Source organism: Chroicocephalus ridibundus, chromosome 4 (assembly GCF_963924245.1).
Source record: "Chroicocephalus ridibundus chromosome 4, bChrRid1.1, whole genome shotgun sequence".
Lineage (NCBI taxonomy): Eukaryota > Metazoa > Chordata > Aves > Charadriiformes > Laridae > Chroicocephalus > Chroicocephalus ridibundus.
In genome coordinates this window covers 64,164,407-64,192,316 of record NC_086287.1, presented here as the reverse complement: position 1 = coordinate 64,192,316, position 27,910 = coordinate 64,164,407, and the positions used below count along the sequence as shown (strand labels likewise).

At 43.4% G+C, this 27,910-nt stretch overlaps 1 protein-coding gene across 4 annotated transcripts in view; it reads left to right on the top strand.

The window, feature by feature from the left end:
• The window catches only part of SYNE2 (spectrin repeat containing nuclear envelope protein 2), a 190,906-nt gene extending 168,086 nt beyond the window's left edge, over positions 1-22,820 (top strand). For all 4 annotated transcript variants that reach the window (XM_063333544.1, XM_063333541.1, XM_063333543.1 and 1 more), the window contains 14 exons: positions 5,019-5,181; positions 8,745-8,932; positions 9,092-9,242; positions 9,732-9,914; positions 11,202-11,339; positions 12,214-12,408; positions 13,255-13,537; positions 13,884-13,952; positions 14,754-14,890; positions 15,831-15,960; positions 17,128-17,336; positions 19,944-20,132; positions 21,121-21,167; positions 21,760-22,820. In XM_063333544.1, the coding sequence (XP_063189614.1) occupies positions 5,019-5,181; positions 8,745-8,932; positions 9,092-9,242; positions 9,732-9,914; positions 11,202-11,339; positions 12,214-12,408; positions 13,255-13,537; positions 13,884-13,952; positions 14,754-14,890; positions 15,831-15,960; positions 17,128-17,336; positions 19,944-20,132; positions 21,121-21,167; positions 21,760-21,985 (2,308 nt within the window). In that variant the 3' untranslated portion in view covers positions 21,986-22,820. The remainder of the gene's footprint in view (positions 1-5,018; positions 5,182-8,744; positions 8,933-9,091; positions 9,243-9,731; positions 9,915-11,201; positions 11,340-12,213; positions 12,409-13,254; positions 13,538-13,883; positions 13,953-14,753; positions 14,891-15,830; positions 15,961-17,127; positions 17,337-19,943; positions 20,133-21,120; positions 21,168-21,759) is intronic.
• Positions 22,821-27,910: the final 5,090 nt, after the last annotated feature.

Sequence of the window (27,910 nt, the reverse complement as noted above, 5' to 3'; positions counted from 1 at the left end):
ACTAAAATTTGAGAGTTGGTTATTACCTTATTTGAGCTTCCCTATACGTTTTCCTGCAGCATTTTGACAGCTGATGCAATGCAATTGGCAGGCATTTGCAATTCTTTGTTGTGTGAACACATTTCAGTGAACCTGGAAGTGTATTCTATTGCTAGATATTTCCTTAGTAGTTACTACAAAATATTCTGTGTATTTGTGGGGCTGTGCAATGATTCAGCCTAAAACAGCTTAATGCATTTCTCTTGTAACGCGATGCGAGCAATTTCATTGAGGGTATTAAGACCCAAATCCAATCTCGAGTCAGGTCAGTTAGTCCTTCTGTTCACTTTTGCAGGCAGCTTTTAGTTATAATCTACTAGTTTTGTTCTTTTTCTGGCACTTCTATTTTGGTGTAAAGATTAAGACATTTAGAAACTGGCTTTGTTTGGCTTATCCCAGCCATCTTATGTGTGTGTCTAAGCACTGTTTTGAATCAGGATATCTTTTAAGCTTGGCCCATTGCACAGTACAAGAGATGTTTGAGTTTCTTGGGTTTTTTTTAGACTACTGGTTATATTTGTTGGATTTTTTTTTTTAATTATTACTATTTTTTTTTGCTTTTGGGGGCATGTTGAATGGTGGCAGGTGAGTTCTTATTGGGAAGTGAACTACAGATAGTTAGGCCTTTATTCAGTAAAGAGTAAGTCTTCCCTGTTTGACCAAAGAACTTGAGAATTACACTTTGTTGAGGAAGAATTCAATCAACAGTGGTTGCAGCCTCTTCCACCTTCTGGGTAACTGGGAGGAGCTCATTTCCTCTGCTGCACTTGGACTTTTGTTGCTGTTCATTCACTGTGTGTTGGGTGATTGGTTTCCTGGACATTGGGGGAGCTTTTGTCCCCCGGCTTGGTGGCTTGCGCTGTGCACTCCCACCCAGCTCCCAGGAGGCCTGTCTTTCTGGACAGTCTCTTCAGGATGCATCTCAAAGAGTTCATGAGGTTTCTGTCATGCAAAGAGCAGATAATTTGCAAGAATATTTGCAGTGTGCAGAAATGCATCTGAGAATGGTTGTTGCAAGTATAAGGCTTTTATGGCTGTAATTAGTCTGTTCTGTATTTTTCTTTGAGCTATAGCTAGAGAAATGGCAGTTCCCTGTGACTTCTGCGCAAGATAAGTGTGCTCAAGAAGGATGCTCAAATTTTTCATCATTTCACCTGTTACTTCAGTGTAGAACCCTACGCTTTACCTTGGGCTCTGTGTCCACTGACTGCAATGAGCAGATCAGCCAATGTGAACATCTGGACAAGGTTGCCTTCCTATTTACACACTGCACTAATGTGAACTTCTGTTAGATTTTTATTCTTCTCTGGCTGTTTAGCTCAAGGTTGAGATGATTGACTTAAGAGTATTAGGCGTGGTTAAATGACTGACAAATGCCCCATTCTATCCAGAATACGTAGCAAATTAAATTACTTCGTTTCAATGGTGTGTCTATAATGGCAATTACTAGAAAGTAAATAGAAGCCTGCAGTATCACAGTGATGCTGTCTTTGAGACTGTTGTTTCTAGTAACGCTAGTAGATAAAGACCCACGTATTTATGGTAATATCCGTAACTTGAATTTTAGAGTGATTTCTAAGCCAAAATAATATTATTGGGTGGGGTGGGGTGGTGTGTGTGTACAAAAAAAACCCACTTGGATTCTAAAACTGTTGCTGTCGAAATTTATTGGATGTGCTGCCAGTAGTGAAGAGATTTATTTATAATTGAATATTCCTTGGGTTTGCTTTGGACTTCTTGGCTGTGTTCACCTACCTGTTATCCAATATGCACACTGAAGAAAAATGTCTTGCAACCCATGATTTTTTCTGTAACGCAACTTCAGGATAGGGAACAGGTGAGTACAGAGAGAGGAAGGAGTACAGGGGAGCAGAGAGATGATGCTGAGCAGCATAGTAAGCTGTGGTCTCAGCAGGTCAGCTGCAGCGTCAGATGGTCCCACTATGTGCATCTCTTGCAAGTCATCAGAGACACATTTACAAAGCACTAGTGGAGAATGTCATAGAATACACAGAGAATAAATTGCCACTGGATACGGTCAGGGACAGTGCAGCAATGTAGCCTTGCTTTCCTCCCGAGCGGCCTGAGGTCATGCAGAATTAGCAGTGCAACAGCATAGATGTTTGGCTCAGACTCTTCCTCAGGCCTGGCTCTTCTAGTGGTTCTTCCCTTCGGTGCTCAACACAGAGCCTATACCATCCCATCTCACCAGGGAGAAGGACTCCTGAGTTGCCTGTCTTTGATGAGCTACATGCCCTGGGGAGCCACAGGCACTGCTGAGCAGTATAACCAACTGGATCCAAATTGAGTGCTGGGACAGGAGCCGGGGAGAGGGTTGAGGGACAATTAGGTCTCCTGGGTAAATTTCTGCCAGCCCATGATAGCACAAGAAAATGCTGTACAGTTAATGGAATATGACATGTTTGAGTACCAATTAATGGCATTAGAACCAGAAGCAGGAAGATTTATGTAGCTGTTGTTTGCTTGGGAGCCAGATGCCTCCTGCATACAGGGTTGAACTTGGGTGCAGAGCTCTGAAAAGAGGTTGTTAAGGAAGGCGAGAGCTGTGTCATACGTTGGCTTCCTCTCAGCTGCAGTGGTGGAAGCTACCATCAATGTAAAGGGGCAGAGGCAGCTGCTTTGCACTTTACACCAGTGTCAGTGACCAGTATTAGCCTATGGAATTGGGCTAAATCCTTCAGGCTGGTTTGCAGAGTTGCATCAAGCAGGTAAGACTAATTTTACATTTAGGAGAGTGCAGAGTTGCTAAATGCCTGCCAGGAATATTGTGGTCTTCTCTCCTGATAAAACAATTGAAGGTACTGCCTGGTCCTTTTGGAACAACAGGTAGAGGAAGCTGCTTTCTATGATGCTAATTCATATGAGACTGCAAATTTGCTGATATGTCTCTGTACCTTCACAGTAACCAACAGAACTGAACAAATCCAGCAGGGTCATTCCCACATCTCCTCCGTTAAGTGCTTTACCTTAAATCAAGTATCTAGCTGACGTACATGTCCTCTTTTATTACCTTAAGGTTGCTAATAAGATCAGTTGTTGCTTACAGAGCGGCATATTCACTGTGGATTAGCTGTCCTGCATATCTTCTGTCATTGTATCATATGCCACAACAGGAAACTGCAAAAGTCTCAGTCACAGGCAGTTTGGACCTCTCTCCTCTAAAGCTTGCTAGGGTGGTTTGGCAGCAGGCAGGACGGTGGGCCAAGAAACTACTTGTTTTTCTTGCATGAAGCCAGTATCCTGGTACTCTGCCAGGCCACTTCTGTCTTGGTCTAATCTGTGCCTGCCTGCTCTAGATGACATTACATGCCCCCCACCCTGCCCCAGTCCTAGCTTGCACAAAGCTAGTGTTGCCAAGTACATTAACATTCATCTCAGACCCCTCAACAGTCCCCTGCATTTTGGGACATGCAGTCATCCCCTTGTACAAGTTGCCCTTCCAGTCCCAGCTGCTGGTTTTGTTTAGCTGGTTACAGTTCTCTGCAGTTTGGCAAATAGGTCATGGTGGCTAATGAATGGGAAATATTTTGGCCTTTTCACGATGTGTACATCAACGTTTTGCACAGCACTTAGATAATGAGGCTCATCTGGGTAGTTGCTAGACCAGGCAGTAGCTTAGGGTTTAATTCGGAAATTTGCATTTTTAACATCACTTGGTCCAGAAATCCATCCCAAGGCACAGGGATGGAACTAGACAACAGAGGGATGCAAGCAGCCAGGAGGACAGTGTGGTGAAGTGATGCTGGCTAAGAAGGGGGCTCTCCCTAGGACACGGGTGGAATGATTTCACTTGACTTTAGCATCTGCAATGTTGATGTTCATGGTACTGCAGGGTAGACCATTGCACTTCATGGAGAGAAATACCTGATTTTTGGTACAGTTCATCTCATGTTGTGATCTGGGTGTTTAAGACAGGTCTGATGGAAATCACGATCTAGACTTTTTTTTTTTTTCCTCCATTAACTACCAAGGTCTAGATGGCAGTCTCCGATGTCAATCTGAAGTCAGACGAGATGTCACTCTGGTGTTGGGCTTTTTAGTAATTTTTGTTGCAATAAATGAGAATTTCAAGGAAAGATTTGAGACTGGTGAGGTAGTTTAACAGATATTCCTCCAACACATGGGGACAAATTTGCCAAAATGTACAAACATGCTACTTGGATAATTTGAGGGGCTGATAAGGGGTTTTGACATGGGAATATGCTGTAAAGACTGGAAATGAAGAAAAGTTTGTCTGCAGTTTGAGAGCTGTGCTACAAGCAGCTGTAAGAAAAGTAAATGGTCTTGATGGTTCATTTGCTTGTTTGCTGTGCTACTCTCTCTAGTTGTTGGATTGGTTTTTTTCATTTTCACCCACCAGGAGACTCTGGCACATCTCTGCACATTTCGGTGTGTTCTTTAGAAGACCTTTTAATGTAGTGGTGCTTGAAGTTCTAGAGTGGCCATTGTTCAGGCCTTCTCCTCTCATGTCAGCATCCATTTGACCAGGGTTGGACCTGTGGTTTGAGCAAATTCTGCCTCCATTGGCAGATAACCTTGCTGATTAGGGTGGGCCTGTTGGTTGCTGAAGAAGACACTGAATGTAATTCACATCAGGAAAATCAGACCATAGATACCCATTTTGTTTAACTGCGGCATGTTACGATACAAACTCCCACTTAGGCAAATGTCCAAGAACTGGCTGAAGAGCTCACAGGCAGATGAATGATGCTACAAAAACTCACTCTGTTCATACAGTTTCATTAAAGAATTCGCATAAGACCTTCCTGCACCTGTAGAGCAGAGGCCTGCTGAGCCAATTTGGGCAGGTTTTGACTAAAACATGGCTCTGATCTACAGGCAACAGCTTGGTGCGACAGTAAGTGTTTCATAAAACCATGTTTGTCATCACCTTCTGCTAACATAATTTCTACTGATTGCAGATCTCTGTAACAAAATGTTCTTCCTGGTTTGCTTAGGGTGAAGAAACTGAAGGAAACACTTTCTTTTATACAACTGTTGGACAAAAACATGAGTAACCTTCGCACCTGGTTGGCCCAGATTGAGTCTGAGCTTTCCAAACCTGTTGTTTATGACGTCTGTGATGACCAAGAAATCCAGAAGAGACTGGCAGAACAGCAGGTGGGAAATAGGAGCAGCTGGAGTAAATGAGCTAAAATACTGCTGATTACAGTTGGTCCGGGTTTAAAATCACCTGCTTCTTTTCTTTAGCAAGGCCTTCTAACTGTGGTTTTCACAGCATGTCTGTGCCAAGATGCGTTACATGCAAAATTTTTATTTGCTTGCTTTAATTTAAGTATTGTGTTGACTTACCCCCACTTCTCCCTTCCCTCTTTCACCCAAGGAAAACATGCAAAATACAAACAAAAGCATTTTTACATTTGATAGTTTGCTCAGTTAAGTACAGCAGACTCCATAAGGGCTAGGCAGGGCACAGAGAGTGGGCAAAATCCATGAGGATGATGTAGGCTGACAAGGCGTGAATGCTGGGTCTCCTGCAAACTGGCTGTGGCAGATTTAAATGCTGTGATTTGATGTATTGCCCTCACTAGCTCAGTTGTCTTCCTGTCCTTGCAGAGGAAGCTTGGCAGAGAAGGGTGTTTGAGCTTTGGAGGGAGGACTTGTGCAAACACACCTTTGACTGAGGCCTGATCCAGTAGGCAGGCTCTGAAGATCCCCTCAGGGCTGGGTGAGATGGTGCGTGAATCCTGCTGAGCCATAAGCGTGAACCAACCTAGCACTGCTGGATATTGTTTGAGTGCATGTAGGTGTTATCCGAGACAGTGTCTTACCAGGGAGATCTTAAGGATCTATGTGAGTTTTAAGTGCCGGAGATGGCAAGGATTGGGCATAGCTGAATGTCCCGGCTATCCCAGCCAAGTGGAAGTGTGAGATAAATTGGATAGTCCTGGAGAAAATTTCTCTCTCCAGCAGCCATGGAAGGAGAAGGAACTTTTCCAAAGCACATACTTGCTGCTGGAGTCAGCCTTTGCTCAGGGCTGTGCTATGAGTCTGTCGGGGTCAGAGTGCCTCCTTGGGAAGGCTGAGAATGACCAATGCTGTCATCTGGCCTTTGCATTAAACAAGAATATTTGCCCTAAAACTGAGGATCAAGAATAAAGCTGTCAAGCATGGAAGCTTTATGGCATCTGCCTTTAAGAACACCTGTGGGTGTTCTTCCCATCCTTCCCATCTTCTGTATCTCTGGCTGCTGCTTTCTTGTCTAAGGAAAGATCCCTGAGTGACCCAGACCTGAATGCTGTGTTCTCTGCTCGTTGACATGGCTCTCCATCCACTGATGTCCCAGACATCGTGGGAAAGGCCCAGCTCCTCTGCAACAGGAGTGGAGATGGCTCCCACCAACTCCACTGCAGAAGTTGGTCAAACACCAAAAGTCTTGGCCCAGTGCCTCTAGTGGTTTCATCCACATTGTGAATGATCGTGTAAACAACAAGGAAATATTTTCTCCTAGTCCAAGCTTTTTGCATTCTCAAAGATTGTGATAAATTGCCAGGCAGAGAAGAATGTGGAGCACAAAGGAATTGTGTCCTAACTAATTTACTTTTATTATGAGCATTCAAGCTTCAGCTCACTGTAAGAGCCATCATTTGCTGCTCAGACCTACTTATGGCTTTGTTGTTTGGCCTCTGTTTCAAACACGGAGCTCTGGGCACCTCTAGACTCCTCCTACTGTCACCTTTTAGCAGACTGAGTGTGAGAAGACTGTGCTGTCTAAAAAGACCACAGTAAAAAAAAAAAGCTTCTTTCACTCTGCATTAGAGAAACCTTTATCTGAACCCAACACGTAAAAAGATCTTCCCTGGTTTTATCTGAACAATTATTTCAGCAAGAGCAGAGTGATGGTGAGAAATATGCCCTACAGGTTTCTTTTATTTGACATCCATGACTGGAAGAGCTTTTTACCTGTTCAGTCTTGAATAATGACATTTAAAAGCATTGTGCGTCCACAGAGATGTTTTATGGCATGTTTTTTCAATTAAAGGATGAGGATTAAAACATGAATAATATTAATCTTAAGATTTCAAAGCTGTTTCACTAATGCAGAAGTCTAGCAGGATATAGTCTGTATAAGGTCTCTGGGCAGAGTTGAAGGAAAAGTACCGTTTGGGGCTCCATTACTTAGTTTGTTGTGCTTGTCTCACCATAACGCAGTCAGGTCATTTGGAATAACAGCTTGAAAGCCAGCAAGGATTCTGTCTAGGGTTATTCCATGAACCCAGGCATAACCAAAAGTAATGAGATCATATCAGCAATATTAACATAGTGCAAGTAGGATGGACTTGTAATCTGTGGTCCAAATTCTCATTTTCAGTAATACAGCTGTAAATCCAATGAAATTTAATGAATTCGGAATAGTCTCTCCAGATACCAGTGGGGGGTAGAGCCTGCTCTCAGACAAAGTGCCTGTGTTAAAAAGACACTGCTGCCTCTTGCTCAGAAAACAGCTGTGAATCCTTAATAAGCTGTCAAAAATGATGTTGGGTCTGCTTCTGGCAGTCTCTCATCTTACGTAAAGATTTTGGCTTCTACATTCCTTAAAGCTGTATATTACCACAAATCCCACAAGCCAAATTTTGACGATTTATGGCTCAGCCCGTTCAGGTACCCATGTAACACCACTGAAGACCGCCACTGGATGATATTCAACTCCTTGCAGCTCGTTGACTTCTGGGAAGATCTTCCTTGAACTCCTTTTGGATTTACTACAAGTTGTGTCTTGGGCTTTTTTGTTTGTTTTATTTCATTTTGGTTTTGTAAGCAAAACCAAATTCTGTTTCATCTATTCACTAAAATCAGTAACACCATTTAATGAGAGTTCCTGTTCACTGTTGTCAGTAAAATACTCGTTTGTGTGTGTTGTTGTCTAGTGTTATTCAAGCAAAAGTCTCCATATCCTTCACTAGGAAAGACAGAAATGGGCTGAAAAAATGGAAATTTAGTGGGCACTATCATTTCATTAATATTTACAGTTGGTAGCATTGTACGGAGCTGCCTTTTTAATGAGAAATATTTAGATAAGGCTTTCTTTTTGCGTTATTCGAGTGTATTGATTTTAGGAGTAGTTATAGGCATAGAATGAGAGGCCAGAGTACGGTGGAGGTGCAGGCTCTGGAGAAGAAACAGGTAGTGTAGGTTAGACAAAGGGTCTTTGCCAGACCCTTTAAAATAGTCTGTCAAAACAGGAACTCTACAAGAGGGAATAAGTGGTGTAACACCAGCTACCCATGTGCTGTTTCATAATATCAGCCTGTGATCATATAGTCACTAAAGTACGTGAACTGTACTACACGTTCTCTGTCAAGTCTTACCAGTGTAGTAAGCTGATATGAGACACTGTCACCTTGTACTGTTGAAATTAGTAAAGTATGTGTGAGGTTTGGATTTTGAACGCGCATTAAAGTTGTCCAGACTGTTAATGAGAAGACTGAGCTTTCACTGAGAAACCAAAGCTGGACAGTCCCTTTTTGCATGGCAGTTCTGTCCTGACCTGTCAGCCTGTCATCTGCACAGCTCATCTTGCAAGTCTGTTTTCTAAAGCTAAATAAGCTTTTCCCGACACACAAATTGCTCTTTCCCCATCCTCTGCAGCGTTTTGAAAGAGTATGTCTGAATATTACTGCGCATGTTTTCTTCTACTCAAGCTATTCTTTTGCCAATGGCAGGATCTGCAACGAGACATAGAGCAACACACCGCAGGGGTGGAATCAGTGTTTAATATTTGTGAAGTCCTGCTACACGATTCGGACGCATGTGCTAATGAGACAGAGTGTGACTCCATCCAGCAGACTACCAGGAGTTTGGACAGACAGTGGAGAAATATTTGCGCCATGTCTATGGAAAGGCGAATGAAGTAAGTTTCTTTTTCTTACCCCTCCTAACGAAGCCTGTGGCATCCTTTTGAAGAAACACTGCAGCTTTTGCCACAAACTGAATTTTGAAAAAGAAAAAAATTCCAAAATTAGTAGTTAGGTTGTGATAAAACCTTTCCATTTTTCCACCTCCCTCTCAGAATTGAGGAAACCTGGCGCCTGTGGCAGAGGTTTTTGGACGACTATTCAAGCTTTGAAGATTGGCTGAAATCATCTGAATGGATAGCAGCGAAGCCTTTTTCTTCAGAGGTTTTGTACACACATGCAAAGGAGGAGCTGAAGAAATTTGAGGTGAATTTTTTAACTTCATTTTTTTTATGCTCAGCAGCAGGCTGAATGGTCAGACTGCTGAATACTTACTGTCTGTGTGAGATGCCTGGATGACTGAAAAACACCAGTTCAGCGGTGGTGGTATAGGGTACATAAATAATTTGGCCGGTGTGTGGCTCCTAGGTATCTAGCTGATTTATTTGTTTCCAGAATGTTTTTTAACGTGGAGAATCCAATGCTCTGAACTGAAAAGATCCTGCTTATAAGTTAAAGATTTGCGTTTTATAGGCAGGAGATGTTTGTGGGTTGATTCCCCCCCCCCCCCTTCCATTTCCTAATGACCTAAGTCTGAGCAGATGATTTAAAATACGGGTTCTTCTCAGGATTTAATTTTGCAGTTGGAAGGTCTGTTTTTAAGGGGACGGCATCATCATCTCTCTTGATGGATAGTATCATCCATATACGTTCTCTTTTCGACAAGGGAACTGAATTCCTTGATTTGCCTTGCAGGCATTCCAACTGCACGTTCACGAACGACTCACTCAGTTGGAGCTGATCAATAAGCAGTACAGGCGCCTTGCCCGAGAGAACCGCACCGACTCAGCCAGCAAGTTGAAGCAGATGGTACATGAAGGCAACCAGCGCTGGGATAATCTCCAGAAACGAGTTGCTGCTATTCTGAGGAGACTTAAGGTAGTTGCACGGTGGGGTGAGAGAGTGAGGAGTGCTTGCAAGTTTCTGTAGGAATTACCCAAGGGCAAAACACATAGTAGAGCAATTATCTTGTGTTGGTTTGTGTCTTGAGTTATCAGTGTAGGAAAGCAGCTCTGCAAAGGTCACCAAGGACATGGCATAAACATGTCCTTGGTTCCTGGTAGCTGAAAAAGCGTAAGGGAAGAATGAGTACAGATTTTGGAAGGTGTGTTGCAGGCCTTACTGCTCCTATCCCGCTCTTCTCTTATCCAGTCCTGTCATGGGTGGATGTGTTCATGCACTTGCACCTTTCCATAAATAAGAGGCAGAAGGACCCCAGTGCAGATACGGTTTGGAGTTTATAATGCAGCTCTACTTTATGGCAAGTTATGATTCCCTTAAACATGGAGACGCGATGGAGAGGCATGCTGCTGTCACCAGCTCTTGCTGTGCTCTGCCTGATGGAAGAATGTTGTTGAAGAGTTTATTTGTGACACTTACTTGAAGTGTCCTGCTTGTCGAGTTAAACTGATCCCTGGAGAGAGATTCTGTGCTGTGCCCCGGGGGAAACTTGGCACTGCTTGATTTTTAAATGCAGCAGTGCTGAGAGCAGTTGACAGGGAAAACTATTAGATCCCAAAAGTCAGTAGATGAGGTTGCGAGAGCACTGATGGGATTTGATTTGTGCAGTTAGGAGGTGGTGTGTTTGGTGTTTTTTATAATCCTGTTCAGAAAAAGTAAATCCACCGAGGAGAACTGGGGCACTACAAGCTGCATGTAGCAGCTTCTGTGGGAGACAGCAGCAGAGAGAACTCCTCCTGGCTGCCATGCCAAATGGTGCGTTAGTTACACTGTCATGGTCATCCGTGATCCAGCCTCTCCATTGTTTTATTGATTTTAATACCATAGTTTTAATTACTTTAATTAGAGATGGGGCTTGCTTCCTTTGTCTGCCTTTATTCTAAATTGAGAATAAATTAGATGTTAAACTAAATGACTGTTACACTGGTATAATGACGTGGGAGAAGGTATACAGTGTGGAAGCAAGAATGTTTTTTTTATGGAAGCATCTTGCACTGCTGCTGTTTTATTCCCTCTCCCATACGAATAGTTGCAGCATCACTGTGCAGGAAGGGCACAGTTTTTATACATGGTATGCTACCATTTGTGCTCTGAAGGCCTTTAAGGGGAACAGTAGTCCCAAAACAAAACAGTTTTCAGAGAGCTCCTGTGACCATTTTTTTTGGTAGCTACAGTCATATAACAGTCTCCCTTCTTCCTATTCAGCACTTCACCAATCGGAGGGATGAATTTGAGGGGACGAGGGAAAGCATCCTTGTTTGGCTCACAGAAATGGACCTCCAGCTGACAAACGTGGAGCACTTCTCAAAAAGTAACTTTGATGACAAAATGCGCCAGTTAAATGTACGTATCCTTATAAAGCAGTTGTTTAATATATTGGGCTGACCTCTCTTGACAAAATCGTCTACTTTTCTGGAACTTCACAATAGCCAACAAATCTCTGTAGGCCTGTATTTGTTTTAAGACGCCACCAAATTGTTCAGACTTATCCTCTGAATCAAGATTAAAGTGTACAGTATTTAAATTCAGATTCAGTGTTCAAGTTCGATTCTATTCTGCCATTTTCTCCTAACACTGAGTGGCAGTGACAGTGATATCTGGCCTGGAAAGTAGCGCATGCAGGGTAACAGTAAAAGCTACATTCCTAAATTCAGGTATTCCTTTCTGGTGAGAATTTTTTTTTCACTTGGCATTAGGGTAGGATCTCTCCTCTGAGCGCATTGTTTGTAGCTAGGACTTTCCAACAGAAATAAGACAGCAAATGTGTGCAATTATTCTAAAGAACATACTAGTTCTATGCTACCTGCTCATATGCTTGTTCCTCCTTTCCCCCTGCACTGTTAATTGTTTTGGGATGTAGATTTACTGTTCTGTAGGCCCAAACAGTCAAACTTCTTTGCTACTGAGAAAAAGATTGTGTGTACCCAACAGAAAAATAAACTCTGATTAGCTGAACTCTCATATTGTGATTGCCTGCAGGCTCAGGACACTGCAATTACATAGATGTACACATGGGTGGAAAATGCCACTCTGTAATCCTGCTAATAAAACAAACCTCTGAACCTCTTCAGTAAAAAGATACTTGCCAGACAGAATTAGACAACGATGTCAATTGCTGCTTTTCTTTCACTGCAGTGAGCGAGGGAAAAAAAGGACAAACCTTAGGCTGGAAAGGGGCGTTGCAGAAGTAATTATTTTTCTTGTATGTTCCAAATAGGGTTTCCAGCAGGAAATAACGCTAAACACCAATAAGATTGATCAGCTAATTGTTTTTGGAGAGCAGTTGATTCAGAAGAGTGAGCCTTTGGATGCTACTGTGATTGAAGGCGAATTGCAAGAACTTCATCGATACTGTCAGGAAGTGTTTGGGCGAGTTGCCCGGTTCCATCAAAGACTGACTTCAAGACATCCTGTAAGAAGTGACGCTTGTTTTGATGCTTTGGCAAGATTTTGGTGTTTGAACTGCAGTGCTCATTGCTTATCTGTAGCAGCTTGACTGAGTGGTTTGAGCTCAAAGGGGTCAGGAGCTCCTCAGTAGTTGTGCCAGCTTTGCTAAATCTTTGTTGCCGGCCTTGTCTCCTCACGCCTCTCATGTTGGGTCTCCATGTGCAGAATCTGGATAATAGCATGGAAGTAATTCACAGAGTTAATATTTAGATAGTAGTGGTTTGAGGGCTTCAAAAGCTTTTTTGGTGTTTTTAATATCACTTTGTTTTCTTTAATTTCAATAATGTGCTTAGAATATCTCTTTATGGATTTGTTTGTGAGGCTCCATCTGTCCACTTTCTTGTGGGAACTCTGAATGGGGAACAGCACGCTCTTTACTTTTCACTGGGAACATTTAGCTGATTCTCAGTTTGCTTTGGCTCAAAAAGAAAGAGCATCTGTCAGAAAGCCAGGAAGAGGAAGTAACGTGAACATCTATGAGTACCTACCTGCCTGAGCATTGTTTCATTGCTGACCTGTGCAGTCCATTTGTAACTGGGCACCCCTCCCTGCAAACTACAGAGAGATGTTATGGTGGTGGTGGAGTGGCTTGAAAGAGGGGAGGTAGCTGCTGATGTGAGGATTCTTTTGGCAAAAGAGAAAGGAGGCAAAAATGATGCTTCCCTTTAATTTTTGTCATATGGTCTTCAATTGATGCAGCTGATTGCAAACCAGTCACCAGTAGTACTGTGTGGCTCGATCATTATCTCATTAAGCCGCATAGATCTATTGTAAATCTTAATAATAAGCAATAATTGTTCTTTATTTTTAGGGATCAGACGATGAAGATGAGACCTCTGAAAGTGAGACAGATCCAGAAGACTCCAGAGAAATCCAGAACGATCCCTGGCATAAGAAGGCCATCAGCGAGGAGCCCTCTTCGCCACAGTCCCTCTGCCACCTTATACCCCCTGCTCAAGGTCATGAAAGATCAGGCTGTGAAACCCCTATCAGTGTTGACTCCATCCCACTTGAGTGGGATCACACAGGTGATGTGGGAGGTTCTTCCTCTCATGAAGATGAAGAAGAAGCAACATACTACAGTGCTTTGTCAGGTGAGAACCAGTTGCCAGCTGTTTGCTTTGACACAGGCAACTGCCGGATGTCCCTGTGTGGGAAGGGAGGGGGATTGAGGTCTTGCTCCCATGTTGTTGGTTGGTTTTCAAGTACTATAACAGATGTGAGCAGTCTCATCTCATAGATTTCTTGATGAAGGGAATGGTATTGTCTAAACCAAACTCATATTTTCAGAAACATAAGGTTTTTAGAAACCTTACTTTTTTAAGAATGCTTGATGAAACTTCTTTTGTTCTTTGTCTTTGCTATCCCTCATTGTTTCAGTTGTTTTTAATAGTTGGAAAATACTGACTAGTGAGGAAAATGACATTATTCTTTTTTCAGATGTAGAAATCACTGAAAATCCTGAGGCATATCTTAAAATGACCACAAAAACTTTGAAAGCATCTTCTGGTAGGCACCTGCTAATGCATGTGTCTGAACATGGCAATCTCCCTGTGCTGCACGCTATATTCCTCAACCTCTCTCATATGTAATGTCTGACTTCCTGCCTTGTGTGGACACCATGTCTCATCCTGTCATGGTGTTCTTATGCTGCAGTATTCACATGTACATTACAAAGCAGTCAAGAACATACCATTTAGATTTTGCCTGGTAAATGCCAAGGGTGGTTAATGTGCATTTCATTGCATTGATCCAAAGTCTTTTGGTACTTTCTTGGTGGTTTGCTCTGGGTAGTGTCACTTTTTTGGTTGTTTTTAACTTTTGCATATTTACTGAAGGAAATGGTTCCAACTCTGCAAGTATTTTTTGTGGTTTATGCATGACAGAACCGTGTGCGTCCTGTCTGTTAAATCCAGAACAAATGTTCTCCAAATCAGGACTTGTCTGTACTTGTCCCTGCTGAAATGCATTACAGATGTGTGATAGTATCGTTGGGATGTGAACTTTCCAAAACCACAGTGCAGCCTTTTTCTTGTATTTTTTGAATACTCATACCTGTATTCAAGCATTTTCCAGAAGAAAACGGAATGTCCCATAACTGCATGGCTCTCATCTCATTACCTTTGAAACACTGTTGATGTTTTGCAAATGTGCATGCTTTGCAAGGAAAGCTGCAAAACTGTCATTTTTATGCCATAACTTGACGCCATTTTACTCAGAGCGCTTTCTAACTTAATACAAAGCAACAGCTTCCTCGTGGAGATGGGATTTTGCACTCACGGCATATGGCTTTGGTTTTATTTGTTTCAGGAAAATCTGTTTCAGAAGCTCGTCCTTGGCATTCTCCAGACAGCCCGGTCTGCAGGAAACACCGATACAACCAGGCAGAGGTGGTTGGAAATGTGTTGTCTGATCCGGAGACAAGTACTCCCTATAAGCCAGACTATGTGAGTTGGAGGCTCTGTGGGCGCTGAGCCTATACTACACAGTCTGTTTGTTGTTCCTGTGTAACTCCATCCTTTTCCCTCCTCCAGCATCAAGGAAAAGATTTGTCGTGGGGGCAATGTTCACTTTATGCAAACTTAGACATTATTTCTGGTGGCTCAGGTAACCAGTGAAAAAGTCTCTGTCCACTCGCTAGGAAAGCTTCTTTAAAGGAATTCAGAACAACCACATTTGGCTCCTGATCAGAGTCAGTGTCTGGAGTAACTTCCTCTATTGTCATAGGAGAACTCTAGGAGAATTTAACCCCCTCAAGGAGAGGGTGTGAATACCCTCCCTTGATACTGACATTTCTCCCTTTCCTAAGCAGACCGATTTGAAGGGTCCTTTTCTAACGTGCAGCTCCTGTTGTGTCACGAGGTTCAGAAAGGACCCCCTTGCTTCTGGGCACTAAAAAATGTGCCAAAATGGCTATTGTTCATTGTTACCTCAGTCTTGGTGGCTAGTTGCCAGCCATGGCTTCCACAGCAGCTGCAAGCTCAGTGGATCTGGACCACTTGTCAGCACTCTCTCACGCACAAGATGGTACTGGTATCTGGCTGCTTTTGTTATCATTAATCCAGTCTTAGAGCCTTAGAGTCAATATTGCCAAGACCATGAGTCCGACAAAGAACATTAGCAAATGTTGTCTGGTACATGTAGTGCAAAAGCAATTAATTTGCCATGTCCAGTCTTGTAATAATTAGCGTCACTATTGTACGTGTTTGTTTACTGAGAAGGCACAGAAAGCCAGGATAAACTGTTAGCAAAGATGCAGAAGCCCAGTGCTAAATCTGACATGCAGGAGCTCAGTGGCAGCCCAGCCACCCAAAAGTAACACAAATGAAGACTGACCTTTGAAGGCTTGTTGACCTGCAGTGCTCATCCATCAAAATGTCATTCCAGGTGAAGCAGCTCAGCTCTGCAAGCAGCAGCAGCAGCAGCAAGGATAAAATTACATCTGCTAACATGAGTGATGAAGAACCCCAAGGTGACCAAGAGCTGGTGAATATAGCAGCTGCAGAGGAGCAGTCAGGTACAGAGCGTTAGGAGCAGCTTTGGTGCTGTGGTGTTTGTTCTGTGGCTCTGGGGAAGACAAAGCACTGATGTCAGAACATCAGTCTACAAAGTTAAACCTCTGTCCTCGAAGTTAATGTATTTTGCTATGACTTGCTGAGCTGACTTCTCACCTGGTACTATCTAACCCGTGTTTGCTGTTCTAAGCTTTTACATTTTCTGCCACAACTGAGGTTTTTATCACTGGTAATATACTTCTGTCTCTTTGCTAGTTGGAACGAATCGGAACAATTTCACTTTTGCGTGATACTGAATACTTCAGAGACTTCTAATCAGATTTCAAACCAAAGTGGTGTGTGTCTCTGTCTAAAACAAGATTGCTATAGTTCATCCTCTCAGTTATTGGTACTCCATATAACAAGGTGCTAGAGCTCCCATTTACAGAAATGTTTTGTCAAAGCTGGTAATGTATTCTGTTCTTCACTCTCCTTGCTGCGGTCCTTTCTTCCAAGTAGTCCAACAGGCTGGTTCTCTTAACCTTTTAGGACCTCATTCCTGGTTTCAGGTGCTTGAGATTGTAATAAGAACACATCTGTACTGCAATCACAGAAGCGAACTGAGATAAAAAGAAGACTGCAGCTGTGTGCACCAGCTTACTTAGTTTATGTCTCTGATCTCACAAATGGACTGGGGTTGAGTCCCATACATGGGATGAGTAGGAACACATCTGAGATGGGCTTAGATGTGCCTCCAGAACTAGTGTTAGTGATCACACAGGTGGCATCTCCATCTGCTTTGGCACTGAACTGATGAAACATAAACCCAAGTCCTAACTGCTGGATCGTACTTTGTCCCATGGTGAATTTTGGTGTCTAGCAAATTGCAACTAGGCTCACTGAATTCAGTCTCCTTAGATTTGCTCTGTTCTTCCAGGTAAATAAAAACGTCTTCAATTAATGTGATTAAAATCCTGTGTAGCATTAGTATGTGGATAACTTGGCCAGTAACATGAAACTTACAGACTGCAGAATCTCAAGAAAAAATGTGCCTGGGTAACAGTAGTAATGTAGTAGCAATTATTTGGCCTTAAGTAGACTGGAGAATTATTTACTCATAAAACTCCTTGCATCTGTTTTATGCACTCTTTACCTTAAGATTTAAACTTTTGTTCTTCTGTCATGTGCAGGCATTATTGATAGGTGGGAGCTCATCCAAGCTCAAGACCTCAGAAATAAACCTAGGAGGAAACAGAAATTGCAGCCGTGGCAGCAGCTGAACTCAGATCTCAGTGACGTCTCTGCTTGGCTTGATAAGACTGAAGAAGAGCTGGAAGAGCTGCGAAAAGTGAAACCAGCCAGCATGCAAGCATTGGAACAAAGGGTCAAGAAATTGAAAGTAAGTTATGGCATACTGAGAAGTGGGATTTCAAGATGCTGATGCTCTTTATCACTGTCTTTGTGCTCCTAGGGTCTGTCGGCAGCATGAATGCTAGTAACAATGTGCGTATTCCACAGAGGAGCTAAGCTGTTCTCAGCTAAGAGGACTAAAGAGTGTAGTTAAGCAAGGTGCTTCTGTCTTCATATGCAGAGATTTGCAGGCAATGTGCCTGTGTACAACAGGCAGCCAGACTGAAATAAAACCCTCTCCCTTTCTGTTTTCTTGCAGAGACACTTTATTGTCTCTCGAACAAAACATTCAACCCCAAACCTCTCTTTTTAGGCCTTTGTTTTAGGAAACAAACATAGAAAAAAGCTAAATAATGAAGGCTTAGACTCCCCAAATGCCTAGGGTCAGGTCTTTTCTTGGGGGGCTGGGTATTCTGAGCAGTGGTACTGGCATTTTTTTCCTTGTTCTGTGCCATTCCTCTCCATGCGAAACAGAAACAGATTGAAAATTAGCCGGGTCTACAGACTACAAATCTAGACTGATTTTATTTTTTTTAATTGAATTAATGTGGGGAAAATTGTAGCTCCAACAGGGAGGCTGGAAAAGGTCTGCTCTAAAGCTGTGGTTTATAGCAATAGTGTTTGCAAAAAAACTTAGCTCTAAATAGCACCTTTGTCCTGGAGTTGAAGGATACATCACTTCAAAATGTGCAGTTGCATTTTTTCACTTAGCAAGTGCAGATTCCTCATCCAATAGTATGTATTAGTTAAAGATGAGAAACAAAATAAATTCAGTCTCTGCTAATCTTCAGCCAAGTAATAGAACAGTTAGAGAGACAATAATGGGAACATTTGTCAGCGTGCATGGTCAGGTTATGTTGCTTGCTATGACTCTCAGCTTCCATAAATTAAGTAGGTCTAAGTCAGGTCTGCAAGTTGAACGAGCAGGTTACCCTAGGTCCCTAGGACTCGGGTAACAAAATGTCTCAAGTTGAGCTCTGAGAGAGCAAGTGTTCCTAACACTTGTGGGAGTGCAAAATCCCTGCGTGCTACCCTTCTGCCAGCAGCCTTGCATGGAGTCACCCAGATCCTGAGGCTACTGGTCAGGTTGGTGTCACACTTGGTTGGGGTCAGGCTCACAAACAAGACACTGCAGGACAGAGGGATTTCTTAGGCATGTTGAGAGCATGCTTGAGCTTATATGTCCTTGTGTGTACGACGGGGAGAATGACTGTGCTCCAGTGTGTGACTCCTGTAAGGATGACTCTGATTCCATCAGCCAACCTGGTTTAGGCACCAGGCACTAGGAAAGGTTCGGTGGTGCCTCGCGAGTGGAGGGAGGTGTTTCCCTTCAGGCTTGAGTTGGGTGCCTGACCTCTTCAAGAAGCAGAGCTTCACTTCTCCTCTCTTCTGCATTCTCTTAAGAGGAGCCTAGCCATCTGTAAATCCCCTTTTCAGACAGCCTGGCTTTCTATAGGTGTCTAAAAGAGCCAGCACCCACTAAGACATGGATTTCACAAGGTGTCGGGACATCACAATTGGCCTGGATAAGTTAAATCCAGTCTGGCTGCAGAGTGGCTTACTGGTCTTTAGAAGTCTGTGATGGACTGTTTGTATTGTCTGATATTGAAAGAAACTTTATAGCTTGAAGAAGTGAGACAGGGTTCTTTGTTGGGCAAAATGTAATTTAGACTAGCAGTTTTCAAGAAGTGGAATGCAGATCTTGAGAATATATAGATTGACACTCTCAGTTACAAAGGCTGCTAAGAAAAGCAAGCTGAGCTGTGTTGATTGCAGGACTCATCCTGCAGCTCTTGCCTTTCTACTGCAAGAGCCCACAACTTGAAAAAGACTTGAGTACCCTTGATTCAATATGTAAACTTCTTGAGGGTACGAGGTATTGTTTGGCATCCATTTTTTTGAAAAACTTTCAAAAGTACAGGCTCTACCTTAACGTGAAGGTGGCTAGATGATACAGCCATGACTTTGCAAATTCCGTCTTATTTCCCTCTGCACTTTTAAGGGAGAACAGGAAAGCAGGCAGGGCTGCCATTTGGGAGGACCTTGACAAGTCAGAGAAACGAGCTGAGAGAAACTCTGACTCTGAAGAAAAAGAACTTCTCAGAATGGGGTGGCCTGGTGTGGGAGCAGGGGCCCAAAGGGGATGGGGAATCTCAATCCTGTGAGATACTCAAAATCTGGCTGGGTGAGGCCCTGAGCAGCCTGCTCTGACTTTGAAGTTGGCCCTACTTGGAGCAGGAGGATGGAGTAAAGTGTCTATATGAGGCATTTTTTGCATAATTATGCATCATAATTAGGTTCCGAATGAACAGTCTTCATGCTGGAGTAAGACTTAAAATTGCCAAGATTTAATGTCTTTTCTGTATGGATTAATTACTGCTTGAACTATTTCTAAATGCTGGTTCAAACAGGTACAACCAGTCTCTTAAGAGAACTTCGTTTCCTATGTAGCTGTAATAGCCATTCCTGCGTATTGCAGATTCTCAGGCAGGTTGAGTTGTTCTTTAAAGCCTTCCCGAGTTGCTCCTCTTATGAGAACATCCTTAAAGTTGAGAGTAACAGTCTGTTGCACTGTTTTTTGTTTGTTTGTTCTAAGCAACTGGAGAAAGAGCTGCTGGAACAACAGCCTAAAGTAAACTCACTTCAAGAACTCACTGCTTACCTGCTGCTTAAATCAGATGGTGATTACGTTGAAGCTGGTGAGAAGGTCCATGTAATTGGATGCAAACTGAAACAGCTTAATAAACAAATTTCACATGACTTGAAAACAATACAAGGAGATCTGGTGAGTCAGACTTTAAATATTTGGTCATGGATCTTTCTTACTGAAAAGTAATAACATTAAGAGTAAAGGTATTTATAAAAGACTGACTTAAAACTTAAGTACTTCCACCTTCATAAGCTGAAAAGAGAAAATTAAGTCTGCCTATAGGAAAAACTTCAGCACCACTAGGCTGGTGCGGTATTGAAATGGATTGCCCAGAGAGGCTGTGCCGTCTCCGTCCTCGAGGGGTTTGAAGAACAGAAGGATAAAGACTTGAGTAAGGCTTTTGCTCTGGGCTTATAGCTGACCTTGCTTCGAGCAGGAGGTTGGACTGGGTGAACTTTCTGAGGTCCCTTCCAACCTGAATTATCCTATGATCCGTACCAAGTGCCAGGCTAGGAGGGTGTAACGAACACATAGGAGTTATAGTTCATTGCAATGCACTGCTTATCCTGAGAGCTGTCGGACAGAGGTGTTTTCAAGTTAATACCTGTACACACCTGGTCCATCATAATTCCTTCGGGTTGCACATAGTAAAACATTCCTTTATGCTGGAGAGCTGGATCGCCTGCTTGCCACTGGTTATGTATATCTAAAGAGGCAACGGGCTGCGCACCTACAGAGAGGCAATGAAAGATGGCTCTTTGCGCTTCATCTGTTTTGAGTTTTGAACATACATTTTAAAGAGGAAGGTGTGGTTACCTTTCAGGGTACCAGAGCATGCCTGCTAGCTCCAAATGACTTCAGCTCAGGAGTCTATAATCCAGTCGCCGTAAAATCCAGCGCTCCTGGGAGGAAGGCAACTATTTTTTTCCTAGTATTTTGCTGTCAGCATATAGCATATTTTGACATATTTAGCCTGAAACTTCCTCAAATGTAATCATTCTACTTTTTAGATGCATGTACCTTGTTACAGAATTTACAACAGGACTTTCAATCTGCAACTGTCTTTTTGAGAAAGAGAAATTCCTTGTACTTTCTGAAACCTAAAAGCTGTTTCTCTCAACAGATCCCTGTAAGGAGAACTGCAGATGGCAAAACCAGCAGCAGCACAAGGTATTATTTTATATTAGCCTGATCTCTTGAAGGATAGTGAAAGCAGCAGAGGCGAGCTGAGTGCCAGCAGAAACCTGAGCAGCTGTTCCTCACAGGTTGACATGCAGGTGGAGGTGATTTCTGCCTACCTGTAGTGTCTCCTCTACCTACCAGTTCTGGGCTGCACCTTGGCGAAGGGTTTTCCTTCAGCACTCCTGCTCCTAGACCTCTGCACTGATGTGCAGCCTTGGCTTGTCTTTACTCTTGAGAAAATATTTTTTTGTGCCAAATGGGGGAATATTTTCATTTTAAATCTTCCTTTAATTCCACCAGCATACCTGGACAAAGAAACTTGCAGCTTAGAGCCACTTATTACAAACAGACCATGAAGGACAAAGAGAGAACTTCACCCCCGGTCCATTAGGGTCTGTTGAAAGGATAGATCTCAGTAAGGCCAAGGCAAGGAAGAGCCTAATCAGTCTTGACTGGTGGCTTTCCTTTATACTTGCATCTTGGAAGGGTAGTGGGAACCCTAGAGAGGGCGAGAATACAATTTGTTTAATTCAAATTCTAAACTGTCTTTTTTTTTTCTTTTGTTTTTTCTCCTTTGCAGAGGTGAAAGCCATCCAGAAACTGTTCAAGTAATTCCTCGGTCTCCCTCTTTCTTTTACCGTGTATTACGAGCAGCTTTACCTCTTCAGTTGTTCTTTCTACTGCTGTTGCTCCTGGCTTGCATGGTTCCGTTTTCTGAGGAAGACTACAGCTGCACCCGCAGAAACAACTTCGCCCGTTCTTTCCATCCCATGCTGCAATACATCAATGGGCCTCCGCCAACTTAGAAAGCAGCCTCATGTTTATAGCCTCCTTTCCCTGTTGCCGGGAATGTGTTAAATTTCACATCCTAAAATATATATCTTGACAAAATTTCAGCATTTTTGTATGGAAAACAAACTTTTTCTATAGATTTTTAAACTGTAAGCAACACACTTTATACTTTGATGCAATAGATACACTATTTTATAGGTGCGGTGCTCTTAAGCTTGCAAGGTGATTGAATACTGAGTTATTAGATGCAGAAACTACATCACAGTCAAACACAGCAGTCTGTCTCGGGTTAGCACGGCAAACAAGCAGTTGAAGAGGCACTTTGCCTCGAATGGTTATTGCACACACTTCACGTTACCTGTATCTTTTGGTACCGTAGTCACTTGGTGGAAACAAAAAAAACTCTACATCTTTTTGCATCTTTGTTACTGTATTTTGTTCATCTGACACGTTCAATAAAAGGATGCACATTTGTTTTGGTTTACATATAGTGTTCTAGCGGCTAGGACTGCTGTGTTGTCTTTTTATACTACCTTTGAAATAAGAAATTGTTGCATTGCATGGAAATGGTTTATAATGCACATATTTTCTAGGTGAACATGATTATGTAGACTATCCCTGATGTATACAAATAATATAATGACTTTTTTAATGAAAGATTTTTTTCCATTTTTAACCTGCTGAATAGTGTACAGTATCTTTGGAGAGAATTGTGCATTTTTATAAGCTTCGTCTTTAAAATGAAACTGACACTTGGGCAATGGCTAGAGAAACACTGTGTACAGTCTGCGGTGCCATTGCTTCTCAGTTGTACAGTTTGAGTACTGTCATTAAAATTTTGCCAATGTCTGCAGGGACTATCTGTGTGTCTAGTGGGGGGCAACCAGCTGTATATTCCAGCAGTGCTGACCCTTCCACTCCTGTGTAAGTCAGCTTATTCGCATGCTAACGCAACAGTGGCAGAAGCAGCAGGCCCCCTCTCTTGCTTGTCGGAGCAAGAGATTAAAAATTCAGGAGGTGGAGCCTGTGTTCGGTGGCACAGATCCTTTCCTTTGCAATGGATTGTAATTTCCTGGAGGAAGAACACAAAGTTGAACCAACTAATCCTTATTACTAGTTCGAAATGCTGAACCACATCCCCACCCTGGAACTGGTTTTTGAAAGGAGCAGTTACGGCAGTGCTGGAGGGGGGAAGGGCATGTCGAGGAGAGCTCAGTGTGATTGTAAGGGGTTTTGTTGAACACTAACAACTTTTGTGTGTGGTTGCAGTGAAAACCGCCCAGCCATTAGCCAATTTCTGTCATGCTTACCTGTAGAAAATGGGATTTGTGATCAGGCTGTGAGCATTCTCCCGCCTTTTCTACACTTGTCACCACTGGTGACATGTTCCCCATCTTGTGGCAGAGGAATTTATGAAGCAAGTTGCTTTGCATTCTTATGTTTCAGAGAAAGACAGTCCCTGTTGCAAGCCAACAGCTTCCTCCCAACCATGGTGGCAAAAAAAGCATGGTTTATTTCCAGGATATTAAACTAAACTAATACAATAACTGTGATGCAATTAAGCAACGTGGTTTAGGAAAGTCAAAGCTTACAATTTGGCACTTTTTAGTAGTGGTACCGTACAGTAGTTTACATCCACACTGTGTGCTCAGATATGGGTGAAGATAGACCGGCTCCATACTGAAGTGCCTCGGCCTCAGCCACCAGTAGCACTGCCCAGGCTCCGGCAGCACTTCCAGACCCGGCAGCTGGCACAGCCCCTAAGCCAGCACGCCGCGCCGAGGAGCTGTGTCTGTGGAGCCAGGCTTCTGCTACGGCTACTGATTTCACAGCTACAGCTCTCCAGCCAGAGATAAGGGATGGATCCTCCCCGCCCCTCGCCGCACACAGACACACGCACTTTCCTCTCTCCATCTCCCATCATTATTTTGTATTTTGAAGCAATTACTTTCAGATGGAGCTCATTTAAGTTTCTCTCTCTATAGAAGTCAGCCAACTCTAACCATTATTTCACTGCCAGGTTGTCACAAATGCCCATGCAAGCCTTTCTGCCAAGAACTAATAGTCAGTTGCTGACATGATATTCAGTTCTTCTGCCATTAAAGAACCTATGCAGGGGCAAAAGAATTTGAACAATGTTAAAAGGTCTAAAGAAAATTTCATAGCCTGCAATTTCGTTTCATTATGTACAGTTATATCAAATTGTTGAGCTGATGTAATATATAAAACGAGGAGCTTTCATGAAATTATCTCAAAATGTCACAAAAAAAACCCCAAAACCTGGGAAAATAACTTAAATGTCTTTTCCCCCAAAACTATTTTAAATAGTTTTATTTCCAGTTGATTATAACCACTGCACTGTAGGCTGACACTGAAGTCTGCTTCAAACAAGTCATTATATATACCCACCAATTTCTTAATGTCGTCATCTCGCTCAGGACTGGGTTGTTAGCGTTCTGTGAAGGAAGAAAAAAAGATTAAAAAAAGGGGGCAAGAGCAGTAAGGAGAGCAAGCACGCATGCGCCTGCTTCTGCTCATGTAGGAGTGAAATGAGGCCAAAACTAGTTTTGAGTTGAAGTCATCTTTGGCAAGGACATTGAGGCCTCAATCCGTTTTCAGCTATACCTGTCCCCCTCCCGAAAACGGTCTACAACAATTCTGCTAGCATGGGAAGCAGAGGACTGTTTGTTCATTATGACTTCCCCCTCCTACAGTTAAATTTGCTGGTCCTTGAAACACCAGGGCACAACCTGCATCTTCTGTGGTCACTTGCTGCTGGGAAACGTCCTAAGAACTGGAGTAAGTAAATCAACCTGCAGCTTGCGGAGTGACCGCGGAGGTAAGGACGAGACGCTCGCAGATACCGTGATCATGCACGTTATCTACTCACGAAACCAGGCTGAGCTCAGCGACAGGAGGGAAAGCACCAAAAAGGCGTCTATTTAGGTTTCATGATACCTGTTTATTCCTCTACAACTGAATGAAACACACGTCACTAGATAAATACTGTAAGTTCATAGAACTGAAGAGTAGCTGAGTGAAAGAGGGGCGTGGGGGGTGTCCCTCATTAGTATAAGATACATAAAGTACTTTTAAAAGGCACCAACTTCAGTCCTAAATCCATTTCCATTACAAATTTGCAGTGAGGGTGAAACGTTGGAACTAAACCCACATATAAGGTAGGACTCAGAACGGAAAATTCTGGGGAAAACGGACATAGGAAATGTGCAGTAACCACTGTTAATGGCTGTGCCAGTTCCTTAGGACGTGACATCGATGAGAGAAGGAGGTTTTGTCTGTTTAGGCAGTAGCAGCAGAAGTTGGCATTTTTATGGCACAGCAATCTTGTTTTCTTCATGCACTTCAATTGAAATCACTGACGCTCAACAATGCATGAGCGTAGGTGACTCTTACGCGTAAAGATGGAAAGAGTTAAAAAATATCCAGATCATAAATAAAATGAAGTCTTAGCTATGAAAGTGTGCCATTTAACTCACCATACTTCAGTTCACTAGTAAAACACTGTGAAAAATGAACATGGGTAATATTTATTTTCCGTATTTTAGCAATCCACTCGCTTTTCCTATTCCCATTTACAATGCTCTCTTAGTACTAGTTCAGGCACTGGGTCAGCACCACAGATGACCACGTCCTTAACTGCTCGCAGGACATAAATAGCATCAAATGATTTCTCCTGAGAGGAATGGCAATGATAGCAATGACACTTCCATGTTTTCCAGCTCTGAGTGTATGGAAGGATCACGTGCACGCAGCATTGGAAGAAATGGTGCAATCTGTAGCTGGGCTGAGACTAAAAGCAGCTGCCATGGTGGTGATTGTCCTTGGCTGTGCTCGCTTACAGCAGCCAGGAAGAGGGGTTATAAGCTACTCTGCCATCCAAGGAACTGGACAACATACACTGATATATATATATATATTGAATATATATATATATATGATCAGTTTTCAGCACTATAAAACAGTAATTCCTGTGACAGGCCCTTAGACTGTACTCACTTTAAGGCACCTCAGAAAAAGCCATGGAAACCTACTCTCTGTGTGCTGTGGGCACTTATCATAGAATGGTTTGGGTTGGAAGGGACCTTAAAGGTCATTTACTTCCAACCTGCCCTGCCATAGGCAGGAACACCTCCCACTACACCAGGTTGCTCAAAGCCCCATCCAGCCTGGCCTTGAACACCTCCAGGGATGGGGCATCTACTACCTCTCTTGGACAACCTGTTCTGGTGTCTCACCACCCACACAGTAAAAAATTTCTTCCTAATAGCTAATCTAAATCTCCCCCTCTTTTGGTTTATAACTGTTCCCACTCTTTCCTTTAGGCCCGCTTTAGGTAGTGAAAGGCATAAGTTCTCCCGGGAGCCTCCTCCTCTCCAGGCTGAACAACCCCAACTCTCTCAGCCTGTCCTTGTACGGGAGCTGCTCCATCCCTCAGATCATCTTCGTGGCCCTCCGCTGGACTCGCTCCAACCGGTCCATGTCCTTCTTGTGTTGAGGACTCCAGAGCCAGATGCAGTACTCCAGGTGAGGTCTCACCAGAGCAGAGTGGCAGAATCATCTCCCTCGACCTGCTGGCCATACTTCTTTTAATGCAGCCCAGGATGCGGCTGGCTTTCGGTTTGGCTGCAAGTGCGCGTTGCCTACTCATGTTGAGCTTCTCGTCCACCAGCACCCCCAAGTCCTTCTCCTCAGGGCTGCTCTCAAGCCATTCTCCGCCCAACCTGTATTTGTGCCTGGGATTGCCATGACCCAGGTGCAGGACCTTGCACTTGGCCTGGTTGAACTTCATGAGGTTCACACAGGCCCACCTGTCCAGCCTGTCCATGTCCCTCTGGATGGCATCCCTTCCCTCCAGCATGTCAACCGTGCCACACAGCTTGGTGTCATCTGCAAACTTGCTGAGGGTGCACTCAGTCCCACTGTCCATGTCACCGACAAAGATGTTAAACAGCACTGGTCCCAGTACTGACCCCTGAGGAATGACACTCGTCACCAGCTTCCATGTGGACATTGAGCCCTTGACTGCAACCCTTTGAGTGCGGCCATCTAGCCAGTTCCTTATCCACCGAGTGGTCCATCCATCAAATCCACGCTTTTCCAATTTACAGACCAGGATGTCATGCGGGACAGTGTCAAACACTTTGCATAAGTCCAGGTAGATGACGTCGGTTGCTCTCCCCTTATCTACCAATGCTGTGGCAGCATCATAGAAGGCCACCAAATTTGTCAGGCACAATTTGCCTTTAGTGAAGCCCTGTTGGCTGTCACCAACCACCTCCTTATTTTCCATGTGCCTTAGCAGAGTTTCCAGGAGGATCTGCTCCATGATCTTGCCAGGCACAGAGGTGAGAGTGACCGGTCTGTTGTTCCCTGGGTCATCCTTTTTTCCCTTTCTGCTTTTGAGCTTGTCCAGGAGCTCTTTGTTAATCCACGCAGGCCTCCTGGCATTTTTGCCTGACTTCTTTATTCTTGGGATGCACCGCTCCTGAGCTTGGAGGAGGTGATCCTTGAATACTAACCAGCTCTCTTGGGCCCCTCTTCCCTCCAGTACTTTTTCCCATGTTACCCTGCCAAGCAGGTCCCTCAAGAGGCCAAAGTCTGCTCCCTTGAAGTCCAGGCTAGTGAGCTTGCTGCATGCTCTCCTCGCTGCCCAAAGGATCTTGAATTCCACCATTTCATGATCACTGCAGCCGAGGCTACCCTTGAGCTTGACACTCACCACTAGCCCCTCCTTGTTGGTAAGGACAAGGTCCAGCATAGTTCCACTCCTTGTTGGCTCCTCTACCATTTGAAGAAGAAAGTTGTCATCGACAACTTCCAAGAACTTCCTGGATTTCTTGTGCTCTGCTGTGTTGTCCTTCCAACAGATATTGGGGTGGTTGAAGTCCTCCATGATGACCAGGGTCTGTGAAGACAAT